The sequence below is a fragment of the Crinia signifera genome, chromosome 6, assembly GCF_055691185.1.
Source record: "Crinia signifera chromosome 6, ASM5569118v1, whole genome shotgun sequence".
NCBI lineage: Eukaryota > Metazoa > Chordata > Amphibia > Anura > Myobatrachidae > Crinia > Crinia signifera.
In genome coordinates, this window is record NC_139222.1 from 18686153 (window position 1) to 18711135 (window position 24983).

General features: G+C 48.0%; 2 protein-coding genes across 2 annotated transcripts in view; both read left to right on the forward strand.

Moving 5' to 3' along the window:
• The window catches only part of LOC146010047 (uncharacterized), a 33308-nt gene extending 20475 nt beyond the window's left edge, over window positions 1-12833 (forward strand). Inside the window, exon 7 of the mRNA XM_083150887.1 lies at window positions 5878-12833. Coding sequence (XP_083007013.1) covers window positions 5878-7451 — 1574 coding nt within the window. The 3' untranslated portion in view covers window positions 7452-12833. The remainder of the gene's footprint in view (window positions 1-5877) is intronic.
• Window positions 1-24983, forward strand: part of LOC146009536 (uncharacterized) — a 783885-nt gene that overhangs the window by 148135 nt on the left and 610767 nt on the right.

Sequence of the window (24983 nt, forward strand, 5' to 3'; positions counted from 1 at the left end):
CAGTCCGGCAGCCGTCCCTTCCAGTGGTGGGATCCGGCTGCAACCAGGCGGCCGGGCCATGGCCGTCCCGTGTGACTGGACACAATCGTGTCTATTAATAACTACAGTGTGTACAGATATTTCCTCTACCTCCCCCATGGCAGCCAACACCTGTGGGTTATCTCCCTTCTGGGTAGTACTTGGAAAGGAAAAAAAGACATCCGGCCCCTATATAAGGCTCCTCCTCCTGGGCCTCCTTGTCTTTTTTTCCTTTCCAGCAGGGTAGTGCATGGAGCAGCAGGTGGAAAAATCCTGCAGGAAAGGTGATGGCTTACCCCAGCGACAAAACTACTATCCCCGACGCCTAGAGCGCACCGGGGAGGAGAGAAGGTGGTGCCGGCCTTCAGAGGTAGGACAGACCTCGGGTGCTGCATGCCGCTTCCTAGTGGAGTGGGCTCAAGCGGCGGCGTCCTCAGGCGGCATATGGGCTTACAGTGGTGCGCGCCTGGTCCGGGTTAATCAGTTCGTGAGACCGGACGGACGTCATAGGGGGCGCGGCGCGGCGCATAAGTATGACGCGGCAGCACACGCAAGACGCTGGAGTCTCTGTGTGCTGCTGCAAGCGCGCTGTTGCCGGAAGGACAGACCTATACCCAGTACAGCCAGCCTAAAAGTGAGTACGGCGGGCGCATATGTGCAGGATACACGCAGTGGCAGTATCAATGCGGTGCTAACTTCTATATGTTGTTGGCAGGCAACTTGAGGTTGTTATGGAGGAAGAAAAACGGCCAGTCGTTAAAAAATCGGGGTAAGCCAACTGTAAGCCGGGTGAAAACCTGTATCATTAGGGGGGAGTGTGGCTTTGGGCTAACACTCGGCATGTGTTCTTTTGCTGCAGGTCAGATTCCAGCAAGGATAAAGGGGACCTTAAAGCAAAACACAAAAAAATGCACTTGGCTAAATGTCTAATGTGCACAAAGGATTTGCCTGACAATAATATTGGAAGTGTGTGTGAGCAATGCAAATCACCTCAGATACCCCTAACCCAGATGACGGGTTTAGTAGACATGCTCAGAGTGGCCCTTACTGACACATTCGTAACCAAGGAAGACCTGGTTAAGGCTACAAGCAAAAGAAGCAGGACAGTGTCAAGTGAAGGCTCTGCAGGCTCAGCAGAGGAATTTGAGGCAGGGGCTCTGGCAGATGAAGAGGAGGTGATAGCTGATAAATCAGATTCAGGTTTTAACCCAGACATGGTGGAAAATCTGATACTGTTGATACATAAGTCTCTAGAGATAGAGGATAAACAGGAGAGCATTCTGCCTCAAGATCTCCTATTCAAAGATAAAAAGAAGAAAGGGAAATGTTTTCCATTATCTCAAACTCTTAAAGAGGCAGTCGCAGAAGAATGGAAATTCCCAGACAAAAAAGTCTCAGTGCCCTTAAAGATTAATAAAATGTACCCATTCCAGAGTGACCAAGTCGCAACATGGGAAGAACTACCCAAGGTAGATGCAGCAATAGCAAGAATTTCAAAGAAAACAACGCTTCCCTTGGAAGATGCGAACATTTTTAAAGATCCGATGGAACGGAGAATAGAGTTAGGTTTAAGGAAACAGCACTTAACCACAGGAGCAGCCTTAAAGCCAGCAGCATCTATGGCTATAACATCAAGAGTCCTTAGGGGATGGTGTCAGCAGTTGGAAGTCGACTTACTGGATGGGATCAAGAGATCTGAAATACTAAAGGGGGTGCAAAACATACAACTAGCGATAGAATTTCTTTGCGAAGCTTCTATGGACTCGCTGAGATTGGCGGCAAGGGCAAATGCCACAGCAGCAGTGGTGAGACGAGCACTTTGGCTCAAACCCTGGGCTGCGGATGTACAGTCCAAAAATAAGTTGCTAACACTACCTTTTCAGGGCGACTACTTATTCGGGGCTCAGTTGGATGAGATAATAACGAAAATCTCTGGAGGAAAATCGGTATGGTTACCGCAGGATAGAGCGGCAAGAAAAAGTGCTACTAATAAGCAGTTTAAATACCAGCCTCAGGACTATAAGGAAGCTAGGGCCTATCGCCCGGGTAGAGGCTACAGAAGAGGAAATTGGTCATCAAGATCTAATTTTCGTGGCCAAAGGGGAAGAGAAAACAGATTTTTCTCCAAACAGAATACCCAATGACGCCAGCCCACAGACTGTGGGGGCCAGGTTACTTCACTTTGCGAGAATTTGGGAAAACTCTACATCGGACAAATGGGTTCGAGAGGTGGTAACAGAAGGTTACAAAATAGAGTTCAAAACCAAACCAGGAAGATTCTTTACAGAATCACCGGTGCCCAAAGAAAAAGCAGAAAGGGAAGCCTTACTATCCAGCCTCCAAGTCATGATACAGCAGAAAGTGGTAGTGAAAGTACACAAATCACAGGTAGGAGAAGGCTGGTACTCCCGTTTCTTTGTAGTGCGAAAAGCTACGGGAGGATTCAGAACTATACTAGATCTAAGAAGATTAAACCGGTTCATTCATGTAAGGGCATTCAAAATGGAAGCGGTGAAAACAATCCTACCAGATCTAGGTCAAGATATGTTCATGACAGCCATCGATTTAAAAGATGCCTACCTCCATGTACCAATTTACATAGCGCACCAAAAGTTTCTACGCTTCTCAGTCGGCGGAATAAGCTACCAGTTCACGGCACTTCCGTTTGGACTGGCAACCTCCCCAAGAACATTCACAAAAGTCCTGGTAATTGTGATAGCAGTGCTAAGAAGGCAAGGCATAATGTTATGGCCCTATCTGGACGACATATTGATCGTGGCAAGGTCAAGGGAACAGGCAGTCGACCATACACAGAGGGTGTTGGAGTGCCTAAAAGACCACGGTTGGCTGATAAACTTGCAAAAAAAGCAAGCTGGTGCCGTCAAACCAAAGAGATTATTTGGGAGTGACAATAGACACAAGGTTAATGAATGTGAAATTAACCAAGGAGAGGCAAAAGAAGCTAATAAGCTTCCTGAAATCGATGATAAAGAAATCGATAGTCTCATCAGAGATGTGTATGAAAGCACTAGGTCTGATGTCGGCAGCACTAGAGACTGTTCCATGGTCCAGGTTCCATATGTGGAAAATGCAGAGATGTTTCCTAACACAAAGGATTGTGCTGGGAAGCAGAGCAAAAGACGACTTGAGATGGTGGTCGGACGTAAGCCGATTGGACAGCGGAAAATCTTTTGCCGCGGCACAACAAGTAGTGATAACGACAGATGCCAGCCAGACAGGTTGGGGAGCGACATGCGACCAACATATGGCGCAAGGATTATGGTCAATCAAATTTCAGACGGCACACTCGAACTTGAGGGAGATGCGAGCAGTATATCTGGCTTGCAAGGAATTCGACCACATTCTAAAAAACAAGGATGTGGTGATACGTTCGGACAACAGCACAGTAGTCTCCTACATAAACAAGCAAGGAGGCACAAGGAGTCAACATATGATGAAGGAAATAGAGAAGTTGTTAATCTGGGCCGAAAACAACGTGCAGAGTATGTCAGCAGTATTTCTGGCAGGGAAGGACAACACCCTGGCAGATGGACTCAGCAGAACTACATGTGTCCCTGGAGAATGGAGTTTGAACGAAGAGGTCTTCGAAACCCTAGTAGGGAAATGGGGACTTCCAGAAGTGGATCTCATGGCCACAGGGGAAAACAGGAAAGTCATGAAGTACTTCTCAAGGTTCAAAGAACATCAAGCATCACAAATAGATGCCCTAACTTGCAGATGGCCAAAGGGGTTGGCGTACGTCTTTCCTCCCCTTCCTATGATACCAAGATTGCTAAGGAAAATACAGAAAGAAGAGACAACGGTGATAGCAATATTACCGTATTGGCCAAGGAGACCTTGGTTTCCGAAATTGCTTCAGATGGCGATAGACAAGCCCTGGAAACTACCACAAAGGCTAGACTTGTTAATACAAGGGAAAGTTCAGTCCCCACAACCAGAGTCGTGGAGCTTGACGGCGTGGCTGTTGAGGTCAGAAACTTAAAAAGAAGAGGTTTCTCAGGGACCGTGATTAACACACTGCTAAAGGCAAGAAAAGAATCCACATCAAAATCATACTATAAGGTATGGAAGAAGTACAGTTCTTGGTGTATGGAAAATCAGCAGCCTCCAGGGGAAATACCAGGAATTCTGGGATTCTTGCAAGGAGGTCTGGAAAAGAGACTATCTCTGAGTACAATAAAGGTACAGATTTCGGCATTGGCAGCTATGCTCGATAAGAACATAGCAGAGAACAAGTATGTTAAAAGGTTTATACAAGCAACCAGAAAGTTAAGACCAAAGTTCAAAAACCCTCTAGCGCCTTGGGACCTGAATATGGTCCTTAAAACATTAATGGACAAACCTTTCGAACCCCTAATGGAGGTCCCTCTAAAGTACTTGAGCTGGAAGGTGGCATTCCTGGTGGCCATAACATCAGCCAGGAGGGTGTCCGAATTACAGGCCTTATGGGCGGAAGAGCCGTTTCTAAACTTTTTTGAAAGTAAGGTGGTCTTGCGGACAAACCCACAGTTTCTACCAAAAGTAGTCTCAAATTTCCATATAAACCAGGAGATCGTACTCCCATCTCTCTGTGAGAATCCGAGTAATGAGAAGGAGAGGAGATTGAACACACTGGACCTGGTGAGGGCACTTAGGGTGTATATAGAGAGAACAAAGGACTTCAGGAAAACAAAGAATCTATTTGTTTTATCAGAAGGATGTAGAACAGGATTAGGTGTCTCAAAATTGACACTGGCCAGATGGATCAGGTGCTGTATTCAAGAGGCATACAAGATGAATAACCAAGTTTTACCATCAGGGTTAAAGGCGCACTCTACGAGAGCACTAGCCACATCTTGGGCAGAAAAAGGAGAAGCGTCCATTACAGATTTGTGCAAAGCAGCGGGTTGGGCTTCGGCTCACACCTTTACGAGGCACTACAGAATCGATGTTATATCCTCGGCAGACGCAAAATTTGGACGGAAAGTGCTAAGTGCAGCAATTTAAACAAGGGTTTGTAAAATAAAACCTTTTTCTTTTTGGCATAATATATGATTATGTGTTTATCAGAGGGAACCCACCCTTATAGTACTGCTCGGGTACCTCCCACAGGTGTTGGCTGCCATGGGGGAGGTAGAGGAAATATCAGATTGTTACCTGATAATATGTTTTCCTCTACTCCACCATGGCAGCATATATTCCCGACCCTGTGTTGTTAATTGTTGTTATGCAATAACTATGAGTTTGTATTTAAGCTGGAGAAATGAAGACAAGGAGGCCCAGGAGGAGGAGCCTTATATAGGGGCCGGATGTCTTTTTTTCCTTTCCAAGTACTACCCAGAAGGGAGATAACCCACAGGTGTTGGCTGCCATGGTGGAGTAGAGGAAAACATATTATCAGGTAACAATCTGATATTTTGCGACCCCCCCCCCCCCCCATGGGTACCTGGCTGCACGTACCCCGGCTGCACAAGTGGAGGTTGTTTGTTTACAATCTCGGCCCCTCCCACATACCGGGGGTTAGGCCCACCCACCAGACATTGCCTACTCCTGATTGGCTGGTGGGCGGGCCTCAGGACGGGGGACCCCACGCACATATTCATGACTAAAATTCGCACTTCATCGCATGACATCGCATTTTTCATACCTCAATTCGCATTCCATTAAATTGTTGATTTCTTAAAAAAATGTTTCAATATGAGAACATGCGATATGGTGCGATTTCAGAACCGTACTGAAAATCGCATCCTATTAAATGTCACCCGTTGAGTGTAACTAAGTGCTGAGACATCTATGTACATCTGACCCTCAGCTGAAGCAGTTCTGTCTGTTTTCATATAGTACATCTGTTTTGTTTAGATGGGCGCACAAGCAGGAATACCTCGGAGGGAGATCTCATTGTGTCTTCAGACGATAAACTAGAAGATAAGGACATCATACAAGATCCTCAAGGAGACAATCCCAATATCTTAATTCCACATCCAGAACTTCCCAGTGCAGATATTTCATCTGGTCCTTTTAGTAATGAGGAACGTTCTCCTGATAATTCAGATATTGCTACACACAGTACAGCTCAGAAAGGTGATACAGTATTATCCTGTGAATTTGTTAAGAGTTCTATAGATCAGCCAGTTTTAGTTAGGCCCCAGATATCTCACACAGATGAGAAACCATTTCCATGCTCTAAGTGTAGGAAATGTTTTACACATAAATCCAATCTTGTTAAACATGAGAAAATTCACACAGATGAGAACCCTTTTTCATGCTCTAAGTGTAGGAAATGTTTTACACATAAATCCTATCTTGTTAAACATGAGAAAATTCACACAGATGGGAACCCTTTTTCATGCGCTAAGTGTGGGAAAGGTTTTACATATAAATCCCATTTTGTTTCACATCAGAAAAGTCACACATGTGAGAGGCTATATCCATGTTCTCAGTGTGAGAAATCTTTTAAATGTAAAGCCCATCTTGTTACACATGAGATAATTCACACAGGCGAGAGGCCATTTCCATGTTCTGAGTGTGAGAAATGTTTTAAATCTAAATCCCATCTTGTTAAACATCTGAGAAGTCACACAGGTCAGAATACTTATTCCTGCCCTGAGTGTGGGAAGTGTTTTATACAGAATTCCCATCTTGCTGTACACCTGAGACAACACACAGGTGTGAAACCGTTTGAATGCTCTGAGTGTGGGAAATGTTTCATACAAAAATCCCATCTTGTACAACATCAGAGACAACACACAGATGATCTATTTCAATGCTCAGAGTGTGGGAAATGTTTTGCAACCACATCAAACCTTACTACTCATAAGAGACTACACGCAGGTCTGAAACCATTTCAATGCTCAGAGTGTGGGAAATGTTTTGCTTACACATCAAGCCTTACTATTCATCAGAGACTACACACAGGTGTGAAACCATTTACATGCTCTGAATGTGGGAAATGTTTTACAGATAATTCAAATTTTCTTACTCATCTCAGAAGTCACACAGGTGAGAAACCATTTGCATGTTTGGAGTGTGGGAAGTGTTTTGCAGAAAAAAAAAGTCTTCTTGGTCATCAGAGAAGTCACACGGGTGAGAAACCATTTACATGCTCCGAGTGTGGGAAATGTTTCACACAGAAATCATATCTACTCGGTCATCAGAGAAGTCACACAGGTGAAAAACCATTTTCGTGCCCTGAATGTGGGAAATGTTTTAGAAGTAAATCTGAACTTGTTATACATAAGAGAAGTCACACAGGTGAGAAACCGTTTCCATGCTCTGAGTGTGGGAAATGTTTTAGAAGTAAATCTGATCTTGTTAGTCATGAGAGAAGTCACACAGGTGAGAAACCGTTTCCATGTTCTGAGTGTGGGAAATGTTTTGCAAACAAATCATGTCTTCATAGACACCAGAAAGCTCACCAAGGAAAAAGACAGTGAGACATAATATTGGGGGCAATTCAGAACAGCTTGGACCGGGACACATTTGCTACCCTGTCCGATGTTTGGGGTTTGCACGCGAGCGAGTATGCGAATATGCAACCCCCCAGAGCGAACGCCTCCGGCCGGTTTCACGCTCCCCGAGGTGTTTGCTACAGGATGGGCGGGCAGAGGACGGCACAGTGTTTTTTGGGGCGGGCGGTTTTATTTGCTATGGGTAAAATTATAATTTGATGGGGAGAGCAACCAATGAATGACTTCTCTTCCTTATGCGAGGGGATTTGGGGGCGGGGAGCACTCGGCGGTGCGACCAATGAATGATTTCTCTTCCTTATGCGAGGGTATTTGGGGGCGGGGAGCATTCGGCGTTGGAATCGCCATCTGCCGCGGACCATCTGTCACGCTCCCCGTTCTGACGGAGCTCGCCGCCGGTTGCCGCCGCCTCACCGCACCCTCCCCCCCGTAACTCTGCCATCACCCTGAAGTGTAGTGTAGGGTAGTGGGAGTGGGAGAGAGCACCAGCACCCTAGAGGTTAATCTTGAACTGCCTCCCAGGCAGCCGGGCTCCTCCCCTCCTCTACCCCGCCTCCAGGCCAAGGAAGTCAGTTTTTTCAGGTGCTGCCAGGAGCCAGATGCACCTACTAGAGGGGCTGCTATTTAAGCAGCCTAACTTCATTTATATATATATATATATACACTGACTGCTTTCAGTGACAGAGCAGCAGCACTGGGTGTCTGAGCAGACGCCTGCACTGCTGCTCCATCACCTGGGTCCGGAGCTGCATCGCCACTCCAGGGTGGGGACCTGCAGCAGCCCCTGGGCATTGAGGAGCCTCAGCCGCCACCGGACGCCGGGGACCTGATAAGGTAACGTGCTCTCCGCTGGGAGCGTGCGCAATCGCGCTTGCGGGGGCATCGCGGCTGCAGCAGTTCGGCAGGGGGACCGCTGACCGCGCTGACAAGCGGGCGGCTGGTCCGCCCCCTGCTCCCGCTGGACCACTAGGGAAATTGTTTGTGGGCAGTGGCACCAGGTATGCGGGGGTGTGCGCCAGATCCCCGCCATTTTTACCGGAGCTGCATGTGGACACCTCCCTGGGGGCCATTTGTCAGCAGCCTCTCCACCCGGGGACAGTAGGCAGGGAACTGTGCTGAGCACAGGGAGTTCCTGCCACTGATATCCCTGCCTGCTGCATGTGAGGAGGGACATGGGGGAGCTCACAGCCACCCGGAGTTCCACTCCTTCACTGCCAGGTCACTTGGGCAAGTCCCCACTGTACCCCTCCTGCGGGACACTGTACAGTATTGTGCTCCGGTCAGCCATAGCAGCTGCAGGAGCCTGGTGCCATTATTGCATTGCCCTTGTATGTTTGCCTGCATTGTTTGTTAACACTTTAGCTGCCTGTCAGTGTAATTTGTGTTACGCTGTACTATATTGCCCTCCTGTATTGCTGGTTATGTCCTGCTGCATGTGTGGAGGGACACCGAGCGCTTATCTGTACCATATAGGCTGCCTGCCTATGTCATTGCAATATATGCCTAGTACTAGCTTACTGGGTACTGAGTATAGCTTTAACACTATCTCTGCCTGTCAGACGTACGCTGTGTTAGCTGTACCATATAGGCTACCTCCCTATTTTATGGCATTGTATGCCTTGTATGCTTGTAGTATATTGTGTTACCTGTGCCTTTAGCAGCCGGTTCACAGTGCAATAATACTGCAACGTCTTCCAGGGATACCAGTCCCAGTGACTCTGGGGCTCCGGCGCTGATGTCTTGTACATCCTGTAATGCTGGCCTATGCCCCCATTACTAGTACAGGACAGCTTATGCGCAAGCTGCTACAATGCGTGGGCGATGCCCACAGCTACAGCCTCCTCTCAGGAGCCTGCTTGGGCCACGTTTTTTACTCAGTTGAATGGAACTTCAGTTCCATTCCCACCCTCTACAAGGGAAGATTCTCTCAAGGTGGTTGGGACCCTACCACAATATCCGGGCCCAGAAGTTCACCTGGTCTCCAGCAGTGCCTCCCCCTTTCCTGGTGTCATCGGGACGGAACCTCACTACTGGATCCACCAGTAGACACTCCTAGACACGCATGCTAGCCTCCGTGTTTGGGGGCGGTCACTTGTCAAAGGTCGTTCCAGGGTATCTGGACCACTCTGGAGGCCCAGCTCTCCATCATCGTCCTCGAACTGAGGACAGTCTTCGGGGCAGTCTGGCTGACAGAACCCTGACTTAGGGGTCGCCCGGTGCAGGTCCAGTCGGACATTGCGACAAGGGTGGCTTGTGTTAACAACCAGGGTGGCACTCGCTGTCAGCCTGCTATGGCGGAAGCATCCTGCATCTTTCAGAGATGATCCCTGCTCTTTCAGCGATCTTTATCCCAGGAGTCCTGAATTGGGTGGCGGTCTTCCTTGGCCATCAGACCTTGGATGCCGGCGACTTGACCCTCCATCGGGAGGTGTTTCAAAAGCTGGTACAGCGGTGGGGCCTAACCGAGGTGGCCTTGATGGCCTCTCGCCATACCCACAAACCGCCACTGTGCGGGTCCAGGTTTTGCGACCTAGGGGGGGGGGGGGGCTTGCCTGGTAGATGCCCTGTCTGCTCCGTGGCCATCCACACTGATGGCGCCTTTCCGCCACTTTTCCTCCTCTTGCGAATGACTCGCAAGCTGAAGCCGGAGGTCGGCACGTTGATTCTGGTTGCTCCAACTTGGCCCAGACTAATCTGGTTTTCAGATCTGCAGTCCCTGTCAGTAGCCCCTCCTATTTGCTTACCCCTGTGCACAGGCCTGCTCTCTCAGGGTCCGCGTCTCTCTCTTGGCTTTGAGGCACCTGGCTTGGGTGGGGTGGCAGTTGAGACCTCCCGGTTAAGATCCAGGGGCTTTCACTCAAGAGTGACTTCCACCATGCTCAAGGTGAGGAAACCTTCCTAGACGGGGGTGTACCATCGCATATGGAGGGCTTACTTTTCCTGGTACGAACTCTACGCTTCAGATTCCGGGACTTACTGCCTGGCTAGGGTTATGTCCTTCTTGCAGAAGGACCTGGAGGCTGGATTGCGTTTATCTTTAAAGGTTCAGATTTCGACCTTGTACAGCTTGTTCCGTCGACGGGTGGCCCTGTCGACGGATGTCTGCACATTCCTGCAGGGTGTCTTGCATATCCAGCCTCCCTTTATTACCCTGGTTGCCCCGTAGGATCTCTCTAATCCTGTTGGCTTCAGGGCCTACCTGTTGTGTTCTTGAGGTCGGTGGACCTGTGTTGACGCGCCTGGAAGATCATTTTCTTGTTGGCGATAGCTTTGGCCAGGTGAGTCTCTGACCTGTCAGCTCTGTCCTGTAAGTCTTTTTTTTTTCTTGGTCTTTCGGTCTAACCGGGCGGTTTTTCGTACCGTCCCTTCTCACCTACCTTAGGTGGTGTCCAGCTTTCATATCAACCAGTACATTATTGTTCCGGCATTTAGACAGTCTGATGTTACTACTGCTTGGTCCTCCTTGGACGTTGTCCGCCCGTGGTGCATCTATGTGCGCCGTTCTAGGCCGTTGCACTAGTCAGACTCTCAATTTGTGCTCTATGGTTTTCAGATGAGAGGGTGGCCTGCCTCTACGCAAACTACTGCCCGCTGGATTCGCTCTGGCAGGCATATTTGGACGCCTCCCTCCCGGTTCCGGCGGGGATTCGGGCACATTCCGCTAGGTCTGTGGGGGTGTCCCGGGCTGTTAGGGGTGGGGCTACAGTTGAGCAAATTTGCAGGGCGACGACTTGGTCGTCCGCCAATACTGTCTTGTACTTTTACGCTTTTGACACGTTCGACTCCCAGGACTCGGCCTTCGGTCAGAGTGTGTTGGCTGCAGCACAGACGCGTCCCCACCCATAGGTGGCTGCTTTAGGACATCCCATTGTCAAAGCCTGTGGCCCCTGACGTCTCCCGAAGTAGAAAACTAGATTTATGTCTTACCTGGTAAATCTCTTTCTTCGAGGACGTCAGGGGCCACAGGAATCCCTCCCTGCCGCGCCTGCTTTACTTCCGTTACGGTTAAGTTCTGATTATGTTATATTGTTCCTCGGTTGAGGGTTCTAACCTGTGTTCAGAATGTGTTTCTGTGCGGTGCTTCTCTTCCTTCTCTCTTGTCTCCTGCCTTGGCTTGTTAAAAAACTGAGCTTCCTGGCCTGGAGGCGGGGTAGAGGAAGGGAGGAGCTCGGCTGCCTGGGAGGCAGTTCAAGTTTAACCTCTAGGGTGCTGGTGCTCTCTCTCCCACTACCCATTGTAAAAGCCTGTTGCCCCTGACGTCCTCGAAGAAAGATGCAATGGACTGGAGATATAGGGATGCATGCATGTATGTATGTGATGTCATATCAGGGTTTATGTTTGTGATGTTATATCGGGGTGCATGTATGTAATGTTATATAGGGGTGCATGTATGTAATGTTATATAGGGGTGCATGTATGTGATGTTATATAGGGGTGTATGTATGTGATGTCATATAGGGGTTTATGTATGTGATGTTATATAGGGGTGTATGTATGTGATGTTATATAGGGGTTTATGTATGTGATGTTATATAGGGGTGTATGTATGTGATGTCATATAGAGGTTTATGTATGTGATGTTATATAGGGGTGTATGTATGTGATGTTATATAGGGGTGTATGTATGTGATGTTATATAGGGGTGTATGTATGTGATGTTATATAGGGGTTTATGTATGTGATGTCATATAGGGGTTTATGTATGTGATGTCATATAGGGGTTTATGTATGTGATGTCATATCGGGGTGTATGTATGTGATGTTATATAGGGGTGTATGTATGTGATGTCATATCGGGGTGTATGAATGTGATGTCATATAGAGGTTTATGTATGTGATGTTATATAGGGGTGTATGTATGTGATGTCATATCGGGGTGTATGTATGTGATGTTATATAGGGGTTTATGTATGTGATGTCATATCGGGGTGTATGTATGTGATGTTATATAGGGGTGTATGTATGTGATGTTATGTAGGGGTGCATGTATGTGATGTCATATAGAGGTGTATGTATGTGATGTCATATAGGGGTGCACGTATAGCTGCGCTCAAATGCATTTTGTGCGTTTTCTTACTGCACATGCGTTACTCATAGGTGTAGTCATAACGACTGAGTGTACACGATATAGGGGCGTAGGCCGGCACCATGCTCCATCTACGGAGAACATTTTACATTTGGGTATTGGACGCAGCTTCTGTCCTCCCCCTCATGGGCTTATTGTCAGGTCGTGGACACTGTTCTATTAGAAATTACATGTTCCTATGGACAACCAATCAGAATCTAGTTATTGTTTATTGTGCACCTTTTAGAAGATTATAGATATTGAATAAAGCTGAATTAATAACATGCAGCCTGTAACAAATGTGATTTTGGTGTCTCCTGACTTATGTTTTAAGACCACGTTTAAGACTTTAATAAGCCGGGTGTTCCTGGATAAAAGACAAAGTGAAGATTCATTTTTGTATTAATAATTATGGGGGTGCTGGGTAATCATAGCTGAAGCAAGCGCACGTTACTGCCTTCAGGTGAGGGTAGGAGGTGGGCGGAGTTACCGGTGCTGATAGGGTTTCTGGGTGCAGGGATGCATTGTGCCCATCACTGTTAGCCCCGCCCCCGTCACGGAGGGAAAGCGGCAAATGACTGACTCAGCACTGGCTGCACAGTTATTACTCCTCACCGAGGCTCCTCCTCTCTGTGCTTCCTGTCTCAGCACCTCTGTCCTGCTCTCTTTCTTCACACATGGGGCCTAATTCAGACCTGCAGTGTTTGCAGATGGACAAAACCATGCTGCACTGCAGATGGGGCAGATGTAACATGTGCAGAGAGAGTTAAATGTCGGTGGGGTTTGTTGTTCAATCTGAAATCTAAATTGCAGTGTAAGAACAAAGCAGTCAGTATTTACCCTGCACCAAAAAAAAAAAATAACTCACCCAAATGTGACTTCTCTCTGCACATGTTGCATCTGCCCCACCTGCAGCGCAGCACCATTTTATTAATTTGAATTAGGCCCTATATTCTCCTTTCACACCTCATTATGTCTCCATGTGCACATCCCCTTTAGGCAGCAGTCTGTGACCCCCTCCCCCACTAAAAGTCATGTGGTTGCCATCATAGGCATAAATGTACTCAAGTATTCTAAAATTCAGGGTTTGCAAACTGTGCATGTAGAAAAGTCAATGTTAGTGCGGAGAAACCTGCTTCTGCTTCTCTCCTGTCTGCCGGAGGCAGTGAACAAGTGGTGAGAGCACCGAACAGCCCACCCTTCACTACAATAGAACATAAAAAAGTGGAAAGGATCTGCTTTGGGGAGAGCATGTGAGAGCGTCCTGTTAGCGAAGGCAGGTTTTCCAATGACAGCCCACCCTTAGTAAGGGAAATAGCATGTTACCCGTGTAGGGCTCAGATGTCATCCCTTAAGGCCCCCCATACACTAGGGTGATTTACATGCTATTTCAGCAGTAAATCACATGTACAGTGCCCATATTGCATGTACATGACAAGAGATGCGATGCAATCCGTGTTCCCGTGTGCATTGCATCGCACCTCCTAGAAACATAGAATGTGACGGCAGATAAGAACCATCTAGTCTGCCCCTTTTTTCAACATGTTACCTCAAACCATATTTGATCATTATTTTTTTGTAAGGATATTAATATGCTTATCCCAAGCATGTTTAAATTGTTCTACTGTATTTGCCTCTACCACCTCTGATGGGAGGCTATTCCACTTATCCACTACTCTTTCTGTGAAGTAATTCTTCCTCAGATTTCCCCTGAATCTTCCTCCCCCTAGTGTCAGTGCATGTCCTCGTGTTCTGCTGCTCCTCTTCCTGTGACTAATGTCTCGCACCTGTACCTTCCTCCCCCTAGTGTCAGTGCATGTCCTCGTGTTCTGCTGCTCCTCTTCCTGTGACTAATGTCTCGCACCTGTACCTTCCTCCCCCTAGTGTCAGTTCATGTCCTCGTGTTCTGCTGCTCCTCTTCCTGTGACTAATGTCTCGCACCTGTACCTTCCTCCCCCTAGTGTCAGTGCATGTCCTCGTGTTCTGCTGCTCCTCTTCCTGTGAAGAATGTCTCCCACCTGTACCTTCCTCCCCCTAGTGTCAGTGCATGTCCTCGTGTTCTGTTGCTCCTCTTCCTGTGAAGAATGTCTCCCACCTGTACCTTCCTCCCCCTAGTGTCAGTGCATGTCCTCGTGTTCTGCTGCTCCTCTTCCTGTGAAGAATGTCTCCCACCTGTACCTTGTTAAAACCCTTGATATATTTGAAAGTTTCTATCATGTCCCCCCTTTCCCTTCTCTGCTCTAAAGTATACATATTAAGATCTTTTAGTCTTTCCTGGTATGTTTTGTGATGTAGGCCATGCACCATTTAGTTGCCCTTCTGTGTACAATCTCTAATGTATTTATATCCTTCTAGAGATATGGCCTCCAGAACTGAACACAATACTCTAGGTGAGGTCGTACCAATGACCTATACAGTGGCATTATTCTTTCTTTCTACTGCTGATACCTCTCCCTATGCAACCAAGCATCTGACTTGCCTTCTTTATTGCTTTGTTACATTGCCTACCTGCCTTTAAGTCCCCTGAAATAGTGACACCTAGATCCCTCTCTTCCTCAGTAGTTTCCATTATAGTGCCATTTATACTATACTAGGTGATTCATCGCGCCCTACGGGCGCTCTTCACACCGTCGAATACAAAATTTTTATACATATCTCATGATCTGGTGCTGAGTTCAGAAATAAATATCCTCTCCCCTTCTGCACGGTTGGTGGACACTCAACACTTTCTCACAAATTGCCTTCTTGCTCTTCACACCATCGTAAGGGGCTGCGCCCCCTTAATTTGTGAACAATTGTATATGAGAAAGATGGTTAGAATTGTATGAAAGATGGCCTGTATTGCAACTTGAGTTATAGGTGAAATGTGTTAAATAGAGAGCATATGATGTGGAAGCGGGTGTGTATTGTTTTGTTTTATTAAAAAGCGGTTACAGAGTAAGATGTACATTGATAGTGTGGAGGGTACAGTGACATTTGTGGGTGTGGGGGGGGGGGGGCTGTGTGTGCATGTTGTTTAGGTGTGTGTGCAATAGTATAGTAGGGTGTTTTTGAGTCAGCGGCTCCCCACTGGCGGAGGTCACGACACAGGAAAACAGGAGGCTGGGTAGTGATAGGGGTGTGTGGGCATAAGGGGGACTAAAGAGGAGGGTGGGAGATACTGTGCAGCTTCTGCCAGTGGGTGAGGGTCCAGCGTGGCAGTACAGGAGTACAGGATGGTGGCCCTTAGTCAGTGTCTCCTCCTACTGGGTGGGAGTTCGGGTGCAGGAGGCTGGGCTATGAGGCATGATAGGGGCATGTGGGCAAAACAGCGTCAGCGACTCCCCAGTGGTGGAAGTTACGGTTCAGGAGAGCAGGAAGCTGGGTAGTGATAGGGGTGTGTGAGTATACGGGGGACTAAAGAGGGGCTTAGGGGTGCCGTGAATTGCGGGAGGGGCCATGAATCAAGGGAGGGGGGGGGCGCAGGTGTCGGCGAATCGCGGGAGAGGGCGGGGGTCCGCAAAGCGTGGGAGGGGGCGTGAATTGTGCGAGGGGGGGTTGCAAATTGCGGGAGGGGGGGTGCGGGAGGGGGTCCGTGAATTGCGGGAGGGGGGGGCACGGGGCGCGATGAATCACCTAGTTGGTTATATATTCTTGTAGAAGGATGGTAGGATGTTGCTGTCATTCAGAATGCATTTACATAAACAGTAATAGTAGCAGTAAAAGGTCTGACTTAAAACACCTACAGTAAAACAGAACAGGTGTTATATATTATACAAAGAATTGGTTGATGATGTGTAGGTTGACGTGCACATAGTTCATAGTTGTGACTGGAAAAAAATTGCTACTAGAAAAAATCAACACAGAAAGTTCAACACATGTAAATGTTGACATAAGTGTGGCACTTCATCGGTGTCCATGTCGACACATAAGAATGAATATGAAAACATTGAAAAAGTGAAAAATAAATCTTGTCAACCTTTTTCATTGTCGACCATAGCCATGTCAGTGTTTTACATGTGCCATTTAATCGTGGGGATGCCGTGAATGGGGGGGGGGGAGGGAGGTGCATACCTCCCAACAGGACTTTCTTCTTAATTTATGGATTACCATCACCTGTGCTTAAACACCTTTCTTATCAATTACCCTGTTTAAAATGACAGGTGATGACAATCATAAATTAAGATGGAAGTCCACAAACAGAGCATTCTGTCCCTCCTGGAGAGGGTCATGTTGGGAGGTATGGAGGTGTGGGGCGCTCACCTGGTGAGTAGCTGTGTCTTTGCTGTGTAACATGGAGAGGCAGAGGGTGTCTGTCATGTGAGTCAGTCATGTGAGTCAGAGGCTCCACCCAGCGTTACATCTCCAGACACACTTTGAGTGACAGATGTAGCCAAATATATAAGAGATTTAGTCTTTGGATTTTTGATACCCAAGTGCATGATTTTGCATTTTTTGGCATTGAACTGCAGTTGCCATGCTGTTGACCATTCCTCTAATCTACCTAGATCCTCAATCATTTGTTTTACCCCTCCTGGTGTGTCTACCCTGTTGCATACCTTTGTGTCATCTGCATAAAGGCACATTTTACCCTCAATTCCATTTGCAATATCACCAATAGAGATATTAAAAAGTACCGGTCCAAGAACAGATCCCTGGGGTACTCCACTTGTAACCTTTCCCTCCTTTGACTGTACTCCGTTTACTACAACTCTCTGTTTTCTGTCCTGCAACCACGCTCTTTTCCATTCCTAGGTCGTACCTGCCGCAGTAGACATCTGTCTCCGGGTCATCAGGAGCACCCTGCAGTGCTCACCTCCTCTTACTCCTTCCTACCGGCAGCGGCGAGGCCACCTCCTCCCTCCCCCTCCTCTTACCCAGGCGCAGCAGTCTCGGACATCCAAGGCTGCTGCTTCCACTGTTCACCAATGTTTTATTATTTTTGTTATAATGTCAGCCCGCCACCCACAGCCCCGAAATTCAGCTTGGTCTGGTGTTCCCCTTTATTTGGGGGTCCCCACTCGCCCAGGGATCCTGCCTGTGCTGATTAGTCAGGGCGATCATTCTTTGGCCGGGGGACCTTATGTAAAAAGTGTCCCCCAGCTAGGGTTACCACCTAGTCCCTTTAATTCCGGACACATATTAATTACACAGGTTCTGTGGCTGGCTGACTTCAAGACTCCACTTCACCTGATTTTAAACTGCCACAGAACCTGTGTAATTAACTAGTGTCCGGAATTAAAGGTCCTAGGTGGTAACCCTACCCCCAGCTGTGGCATGACACCGCTGGCTGTTTGAGCCTGGTGCTGGTTATAGAAATACAGGGGAACCCTATCTCTCTTCCCCCCCCCCCCCCCCCTCCCCCTTGTATTTCTGTAACCAGGACCGGCTCAATGAGCCTGGGGCTTGTTATACCACTGTTTTTCTTCAATTATTTATTTTTCGACTTGTTACACGTTAGAAGCTGGCAAATACGCCGGGAATATTTGGGCTTAATTACCAGCCAAATTCACCAGTACGGGGGAGATTTTTTGTCTTTTTTGCTACTTTTGTCAAAAAACGTCAGACCAAGTTCATCATGGATAGTTTAACAGAACCAGGCTATATTGTATATATAACCTTGCTGTATTGGGTTCTTGAGCTACTACCCTTTTACACCAAAAACCCTGGCCGGACCCTAGTCTTTGAACGCTGGCGTTTCCAGGGTCTGGCCCTGCTTTATACCCCATTTACACAGCACTTTGACCTGGGTCGGACCTGGGTCTGTACCTGGGTCTGTACCATTTACACGGAATCTGGGTCAGCCCTGCCTTTCCTCGTGGATGTCATTAAAAAATGCTTGCTCTTTGCCAAGGGTGGTATAAAATATATATATATGAGGGGGTAGATGGGGGAAGCTGTCTCCGGGTGCTGGGAGGAGGGGGGTCCCTGCGGCTGCTGAGGGGAGGGGGGGTACCTGTCAGCCTGAGGTCGGAGGGGATGATGTGCGCCGCTGCTGTATCTCCCCCCGCAGTTCCTGCAGCGAATGTACAGTCAGTGGCGGGGGTCCCTCCGGCGCATGGGAACTAGTACCGCCGACACTGACTGTCCATTCGCCGCAGGGACCGGCTGCCGGAGAGAGGTACCGCAGCGGCGCACATCATCCCCTCCGACCGCAGGCTGACAGGTACCCCCTCAGCAGCCGCAGGGACCCCCCTCTTCCCGCAGCAGCTGGGCACAGCTTCCCCAGCGCTGCACTCTGTGGACCTGCTACGGGTGCCTGGAACCGCAGCGGGACCATTTACACGGGTCCTATCCGGGTTCTACCCAGGTCAGGACCTGGGTATACCCCATTTACACCACCGATGATCCGGGTCTGACCCACCGCTGACCCGGATTTTTCGGCGGTGTAAAAGGGGTATTAATTAGCAATTAATAAGATTTGTGGTGTATGTAGGAGCGCTCTTTTATCATAAAATTACTTGAAATGTGTGAGAATAAGGTGTGCCAAACTTTTATTTCCTGCCAAAGAAAAAAGGGTAAATATTACAAATGTTTACAGTCTTTTGAGTGATTACTCTTGATTATGAGGTGGATCCTTTTTCAGGTAGCATATGTTGTTAAGAAACCCTAACTGTCCCTACCAGGAGATTGGTTGGGGATTCCGTAGCCTGCCGTCCGTGCGGCTCTCTGCTACACAGCAAGGGTCTTTGATGCTGCCTGGTCCTGCAGCGCTGACGTTAGGATGTTGCGGCGGAGTTCTGAGTTCCCGGCTTCAGCTATCAGCTGCGCTGCCGTTAGGCCGATGATGTCCCTTCAATTGCCGGCGGAATTGGGAAAGGAGTTACCGTTGCTGTCCTTCTGTGGGGGATCCACGCTCACCAGCCACCAACGCATTTCGTGTACATAGTACACTTTTTCAAGGATGTCCGGGCATTTCCTTAGTTGTTATTTTATAGCTAATAATAATAAGAACAGGACACCACAGTCTTCTCCCCCTGTATTATAATAATAGGACACCACATGCTGCTCCCCCTGAGTAATACTATTAATAACAGTATATAGGAGGAGCAGACTGTGGTGTCCTGTTATTATTACTATTACTCAGGGGGAGCAGCCTGTGGTGTCCTATTATTATGATACAGGGAGAGAAGACTGTGGTGTCCTGTTCTTCTTATTATTATACAGGGGAGCAGACGGTGATGCCCTGTTATTAGTATACAGGGTGAGCAGCCTGTGGTGTCCTAATAGCAGGACACCACAGGCTGCTCCACCTTTTTAACTAAAAATAACAACACCACAGGCTGCTCACCTTGTATACTAATAACAGGGCATCACAGGCTGCTCCCCCTGTATAATAATAAATCATCACAGTCTGCTCTCATTGTATAATAATAGGACACCACAGTCTGCTCCCCCTGTATAATAATGACACCACAGTCTGTTCCCCCTGTATAATAATGACACCAGTCTGCTCCCCCTGTATAATAATAGTACGCCACAGTCTGCTCCCCCTGTATAATAACAGGACACCAGTCTGCTTCCCCTGTATAATAATAAGACACCACAGTCTGCTTCCCCTGTATAATAATAAGACACCACCACAGTCTGCTCCCCTTGTATAATAAACAACAGGACTGTTTTTCCGAACCCCGAGGAGCGTGTTCCATATACAACAGTATATGTAACTGGCTGCTGCCTGGCACAGCGGAGTAATAGGCACCGACCCGGCCCCAGCATACGAATCACCTATAAAGATTCTATACCGTTACACACACAACTTCCGGCATTTGGACCGCGCCTGGAACGCACAAATCGGAAGACCATACAGGAAACGTAGCCAGACGTCACTATGTAGACCGGAAGCTGTTTGTGCAATGTGGAATGTCCTCCGTCGACAGAGAGAGCAGGCGGCTGTGTATGTAACTGCCCGAGGTGAGTCCACAGGTCACGCGGCCGCAGCTCACAGGGAGAAAGTAGCGGCCTCTGGTGCCCTGTGATTAGTATTCTTCAGGAGGAGCAGCCTGTGTTGTCCTATTAGTATTCTACATGGGGAGCAGCCTGTGGTGTCCTGTTATCAGTATTCTACATGGGGAGCAGCCTGTGGTGTTCTCTTATTAGTATTATACAGGGGGAGCAGCCTGTGGTGGCCTGTTATTAGTATTATACAGGGGGAGAAGCCTGTGGTGTTCTCTTATTAGTATTCTACATGGGGAGCAGCCTGTGGTGGCCTGTTATCAGTCTTCTACAGGGAGAGAAGCCTGTGGTGGGGACTATGTAAAAACCGGACCGGACTAGACTCCGGATCGCCGGACAGGACATCAAAATCTGCAGTCCGGAGCTTATAGGGTCCGGTCCGGGGGGTGTCCTGTTCGGGGGGTGTCTTGTCCGGGGGGGTCCCTGTGATACCTATTATCAGGGACATGGGGAAGGGGAGATTACAGCCTCCCCCTGTGGTCCGGACCGTCCGGTTTTTGCTACATGCCCGGACCATACAGGGAGACTTTATTCTACCCCTCCTCCTCTACCTGGTGACAGGTGTCACAGGCAGAACCCCCAGACAGGACACCCCCGGACCGGACACACCCCGGACCGGACGATACAAGCTCCAAAATGCAGAGTTTGATGTCTGGTCCGGCTGTCCGGTGGTTTTGTCCTGGTCCGGTTTTTACCCATACCCCCTGTGGTGTTCTGTTATTAGTATTATACAGGGGGAGCAGCCTGTGGTGTTCTCTTATCAGTATTCTACAGGGAGAGAAGCCTATGGTGTTCTGTTATTAGTATTATACAGGGGGAGCGGCCTGTGGTGTCCTATTATTAGTATTCTACATGGAGATCAGCTTGTGGTGCCCTGTGATTAGTATTCTACAGGAGGTGGAGCCTGTAGTGTCCTATTATTAGTATTCTACAGGGGGAGCAGCCTGTGGTGTTTTGTTATTAGTATTATACAGGGGGAACGGCCTGTTATTATTATTATTATTATTATTATTGCACAGGGGGAGCAGACTGTGGTGTCCTGTTATACCCCTCTCACACTGGAAAGCGCTTGCAAGTCGGGTACAAAATCCTGGCTGCGACCCGGCTTGCAAGCGGTTTCACACTAGGTGCCCGGCCATGCGGGTGATGTAATCGGGAGGCGGGGCCGCGCTGGAGGTTGTCAGTGTGTCCCAGTGGTGCCTTTACAGTGCAGTGAAAGGGATGCGACCTGGATACTCGTTCACACTGCCCCGGGACCCGCGACAATCTTCCAGGACCCTTTCACACTGACCAGTTTCCCGGGTTGTTGCGCATTCATGTGCAATAAATTGGGAAATATTTGTTAGTGTTAAAGGGTTATCATTAGTATTATACAGGGGGAGCTGTCTGTGGTGTCCTCTTATTAGTATTATACAGGGGGGGTGGCCTGCGGTGTGCTGTTATTATTAGAATTATGCAGGGGGCGCTGCCTCTGGTGTCCTGTTATTATAATTGTTGTACAAAGTGGAGCAGCCTGTGGTGTCCTATTATTTGTTTTATACAGGCAGACCTGTGGTGTTTATTGTAATTATTATATTTACTCCTAGACAACAGAGCGGTGAGGAAACTAGACACCACGTGAGGATGAGACACGTCACTGATTCCCCGAGGATGGACAAGGACCAGAGTCACATGACTGAGAGGATACTAAATCTCACCCTGGAGATCATCTACCTGCTGACTGGGGAGGTGAGGGGATCTGGGAGCATCACTGTGACATCACTTATATCTATAGTAATAATACAGGGACGTGACTGGGGAGGTGAGGGGATCTGGGAGTGTCACTGTGACATCAATTATATCTATAGTAATAATACAGGGACGTGACTGGGGAGGTGAGGTGATCTGGGAGCGTCACTGTGACATCACTTATATCTATAGTAATAATACAGGGACGTGACTGGGGAGGTGAGGAGATCTGGGAGCGTCACTGTGACATCACTTATATCTATAGTAATAATACAGGGACGAGACTGGGAAGGTGAGGGGATCTAGGAGTGTCACTGTGACATCACTTATATCTATAGTAATAATACAGGGACGTGACTGGGGAGGTGAGGGGATCTGGGAGCGTCACTGTGACATCACTTATATCTATACTAATAATACAGGGACGTGACTGGGGAGGTGAGGGGATCTGGGAGTGTCACTGTGACATCACTATATCTATAGTAATAATACAGGGACGTGACTGGGGAGGTGAGGAGATCTGGGAGCGTCACTGTGACATCACTTATATCTATAGTAATAATACAGGGACGTGACTGGGGAGGTGAGGGGATCTGGGAGCGTCACTGTGACATCACTTATATCTATAGTAATAATACAGGGAGGTGACTGGGGGGGTGAGGGGATCTGGGAGTGTCACTGTGACATCACTTATATCTATAGTAATAATACAGGGACGTGACTGGGGAGGTGAGGGGAGCTGGGAATGTCAATTTGACATCACTTATATCTATAGTAATAATACAGGGACGTGACTGGGGAGGTGAGGGGATCTGGGAGTGTCACTGTGACATCACTTATATCTATAGTAATATTACAGGGACGTGACTGGGGAGGTGAGGGGATCTGGGAGCGTCAGTGTGACATCACTTATATCTATAGGAATAATACAGGGACGTGACTGGGGAGGTGAGGGGATCTGGGAGTGTCACTGTGACATCACTTATATCTATAGTAATATTACAGGGACGTGACTGGGGAGGTGAGGGGATCTGGGAGCGTCACTGTGACATCACTTATATCTATAGTAATAATACAATGACGTGACTGGGGAGGTGAGGGGATCTGGGAGCGTCACTGTGACGTCATATATATCTATAGTAATAATACAGGGACGTGACTGGGGAGGTGAGGGGATCTGGGAGTGTCACTGTGACCTCATATATATCTATAGTAATAATACAGGGACGTGACTGGGGAGGTGAGGGGATCTGGGAGTGTCACTGTGACCTCATATATATCTATAGTAATAATACAGGGACGTGACCGGGGAGTTGAGGGGATCTGGGAGCGTCACTAAAATCTCACCCTGGAGATCATCTACCTGCTGACTGGGGAGGTGAGGGGATCTGGGAGCATCACTGTGACATCACTTATATCTATAGTAATAATACAGGGACGTGACTGGGGAGGTGAGGGGATCTGGGAGTGTCACTGTGACATCAATTATATCTATAGTAATAATACAGGGACGTGACTGGGGAGGTGAGGTGATCTGGGAGCGTCACTGTGACATCACTTATATCTATAGTAATAATACAGGGACGTGACTGGGGAGGTGAGGGGATCTGGGAGCGTCACTGTGACATCACTTATATCTATAATAATAATACAGGGACGTGACTGGGGAGGTGAGGGGATCTGGGAGTGTCACTGTGACATCACTTATATCTATAGTAATAATACAGGGACGTGACTGGGGAGGTGAGGTGATCTGGGAGCGTCACTGTGACATCACTTATATCTATAGTAATAATACAGGGAGGTGACTGGGGGGGTGAGGGGATCTGGGAGTGTCACTGTGACATCACTTATATCTATAGTAATAATACAGGGACGTGACTGGGGAGGTGAGGGGATCTGGGAGCGTCACTGTGACATCACTTATATCTATAATAATAATACAGGGACGTGACTGGGGAGGTGAGGGGATCTGGGAGTGTCACTGTGACATCACTTATATCTATAGTTATAATACAGGGATGTGACTGGGGAGGTGAGGGGATCTGGGAGCGTCACTGTGACGTCACTTATATCTATAGTAATAATACAGGGACGTGACTGGGGAGGTGAGGGGATCTGGGAGTGTCACTGTGACATCACTTATATCTATAGTAATATTACAGGGACGTGACTGGGGAGGTGAGGGGATCTGGGAGCATCAGTGTGACATCACTTATATCTATAGTAATAATACAGGGACGTGACTGGGGAGGTGAGGGGAGCTGGGAATGTCAATTTGACATCACTTATATCTATAGTAATAATACAGGGACGTGACTGGGGAGGTGAGGGGATCTGGGAGTGTCACTGTGACATCACTTATATCTATAGTAATATTACAGGGACGTGACTGGGGAGGTGAGGGGATCTGGGAGCGTCAGTGTGACATCACTTATATCTATAGTAATAATACAGGGACGTGACTGGGGAGGTGAGGGGAGCTGGGAATGTCAATTTGACATCACTTATATCTATAGTAATAATACAGAGACCTGACTGGGGAGGTGAGGGGATCTGGGAGCGTCACTGTGACGTCACTTATATCTATAGTAATAATACAGGGACGTGACTGGGGAGGTGAGGGGATCTGGGAGCGTCACTGTGACATCACTTATATCTATAGTAATATTACAGGGACGTGACTGGGGAGGTGAGGGGATCTGGGAGCGTCACTGTGACATCACTTATATCTATAGTAATAATACAATGACGTGACTGGGGAGGTGAGG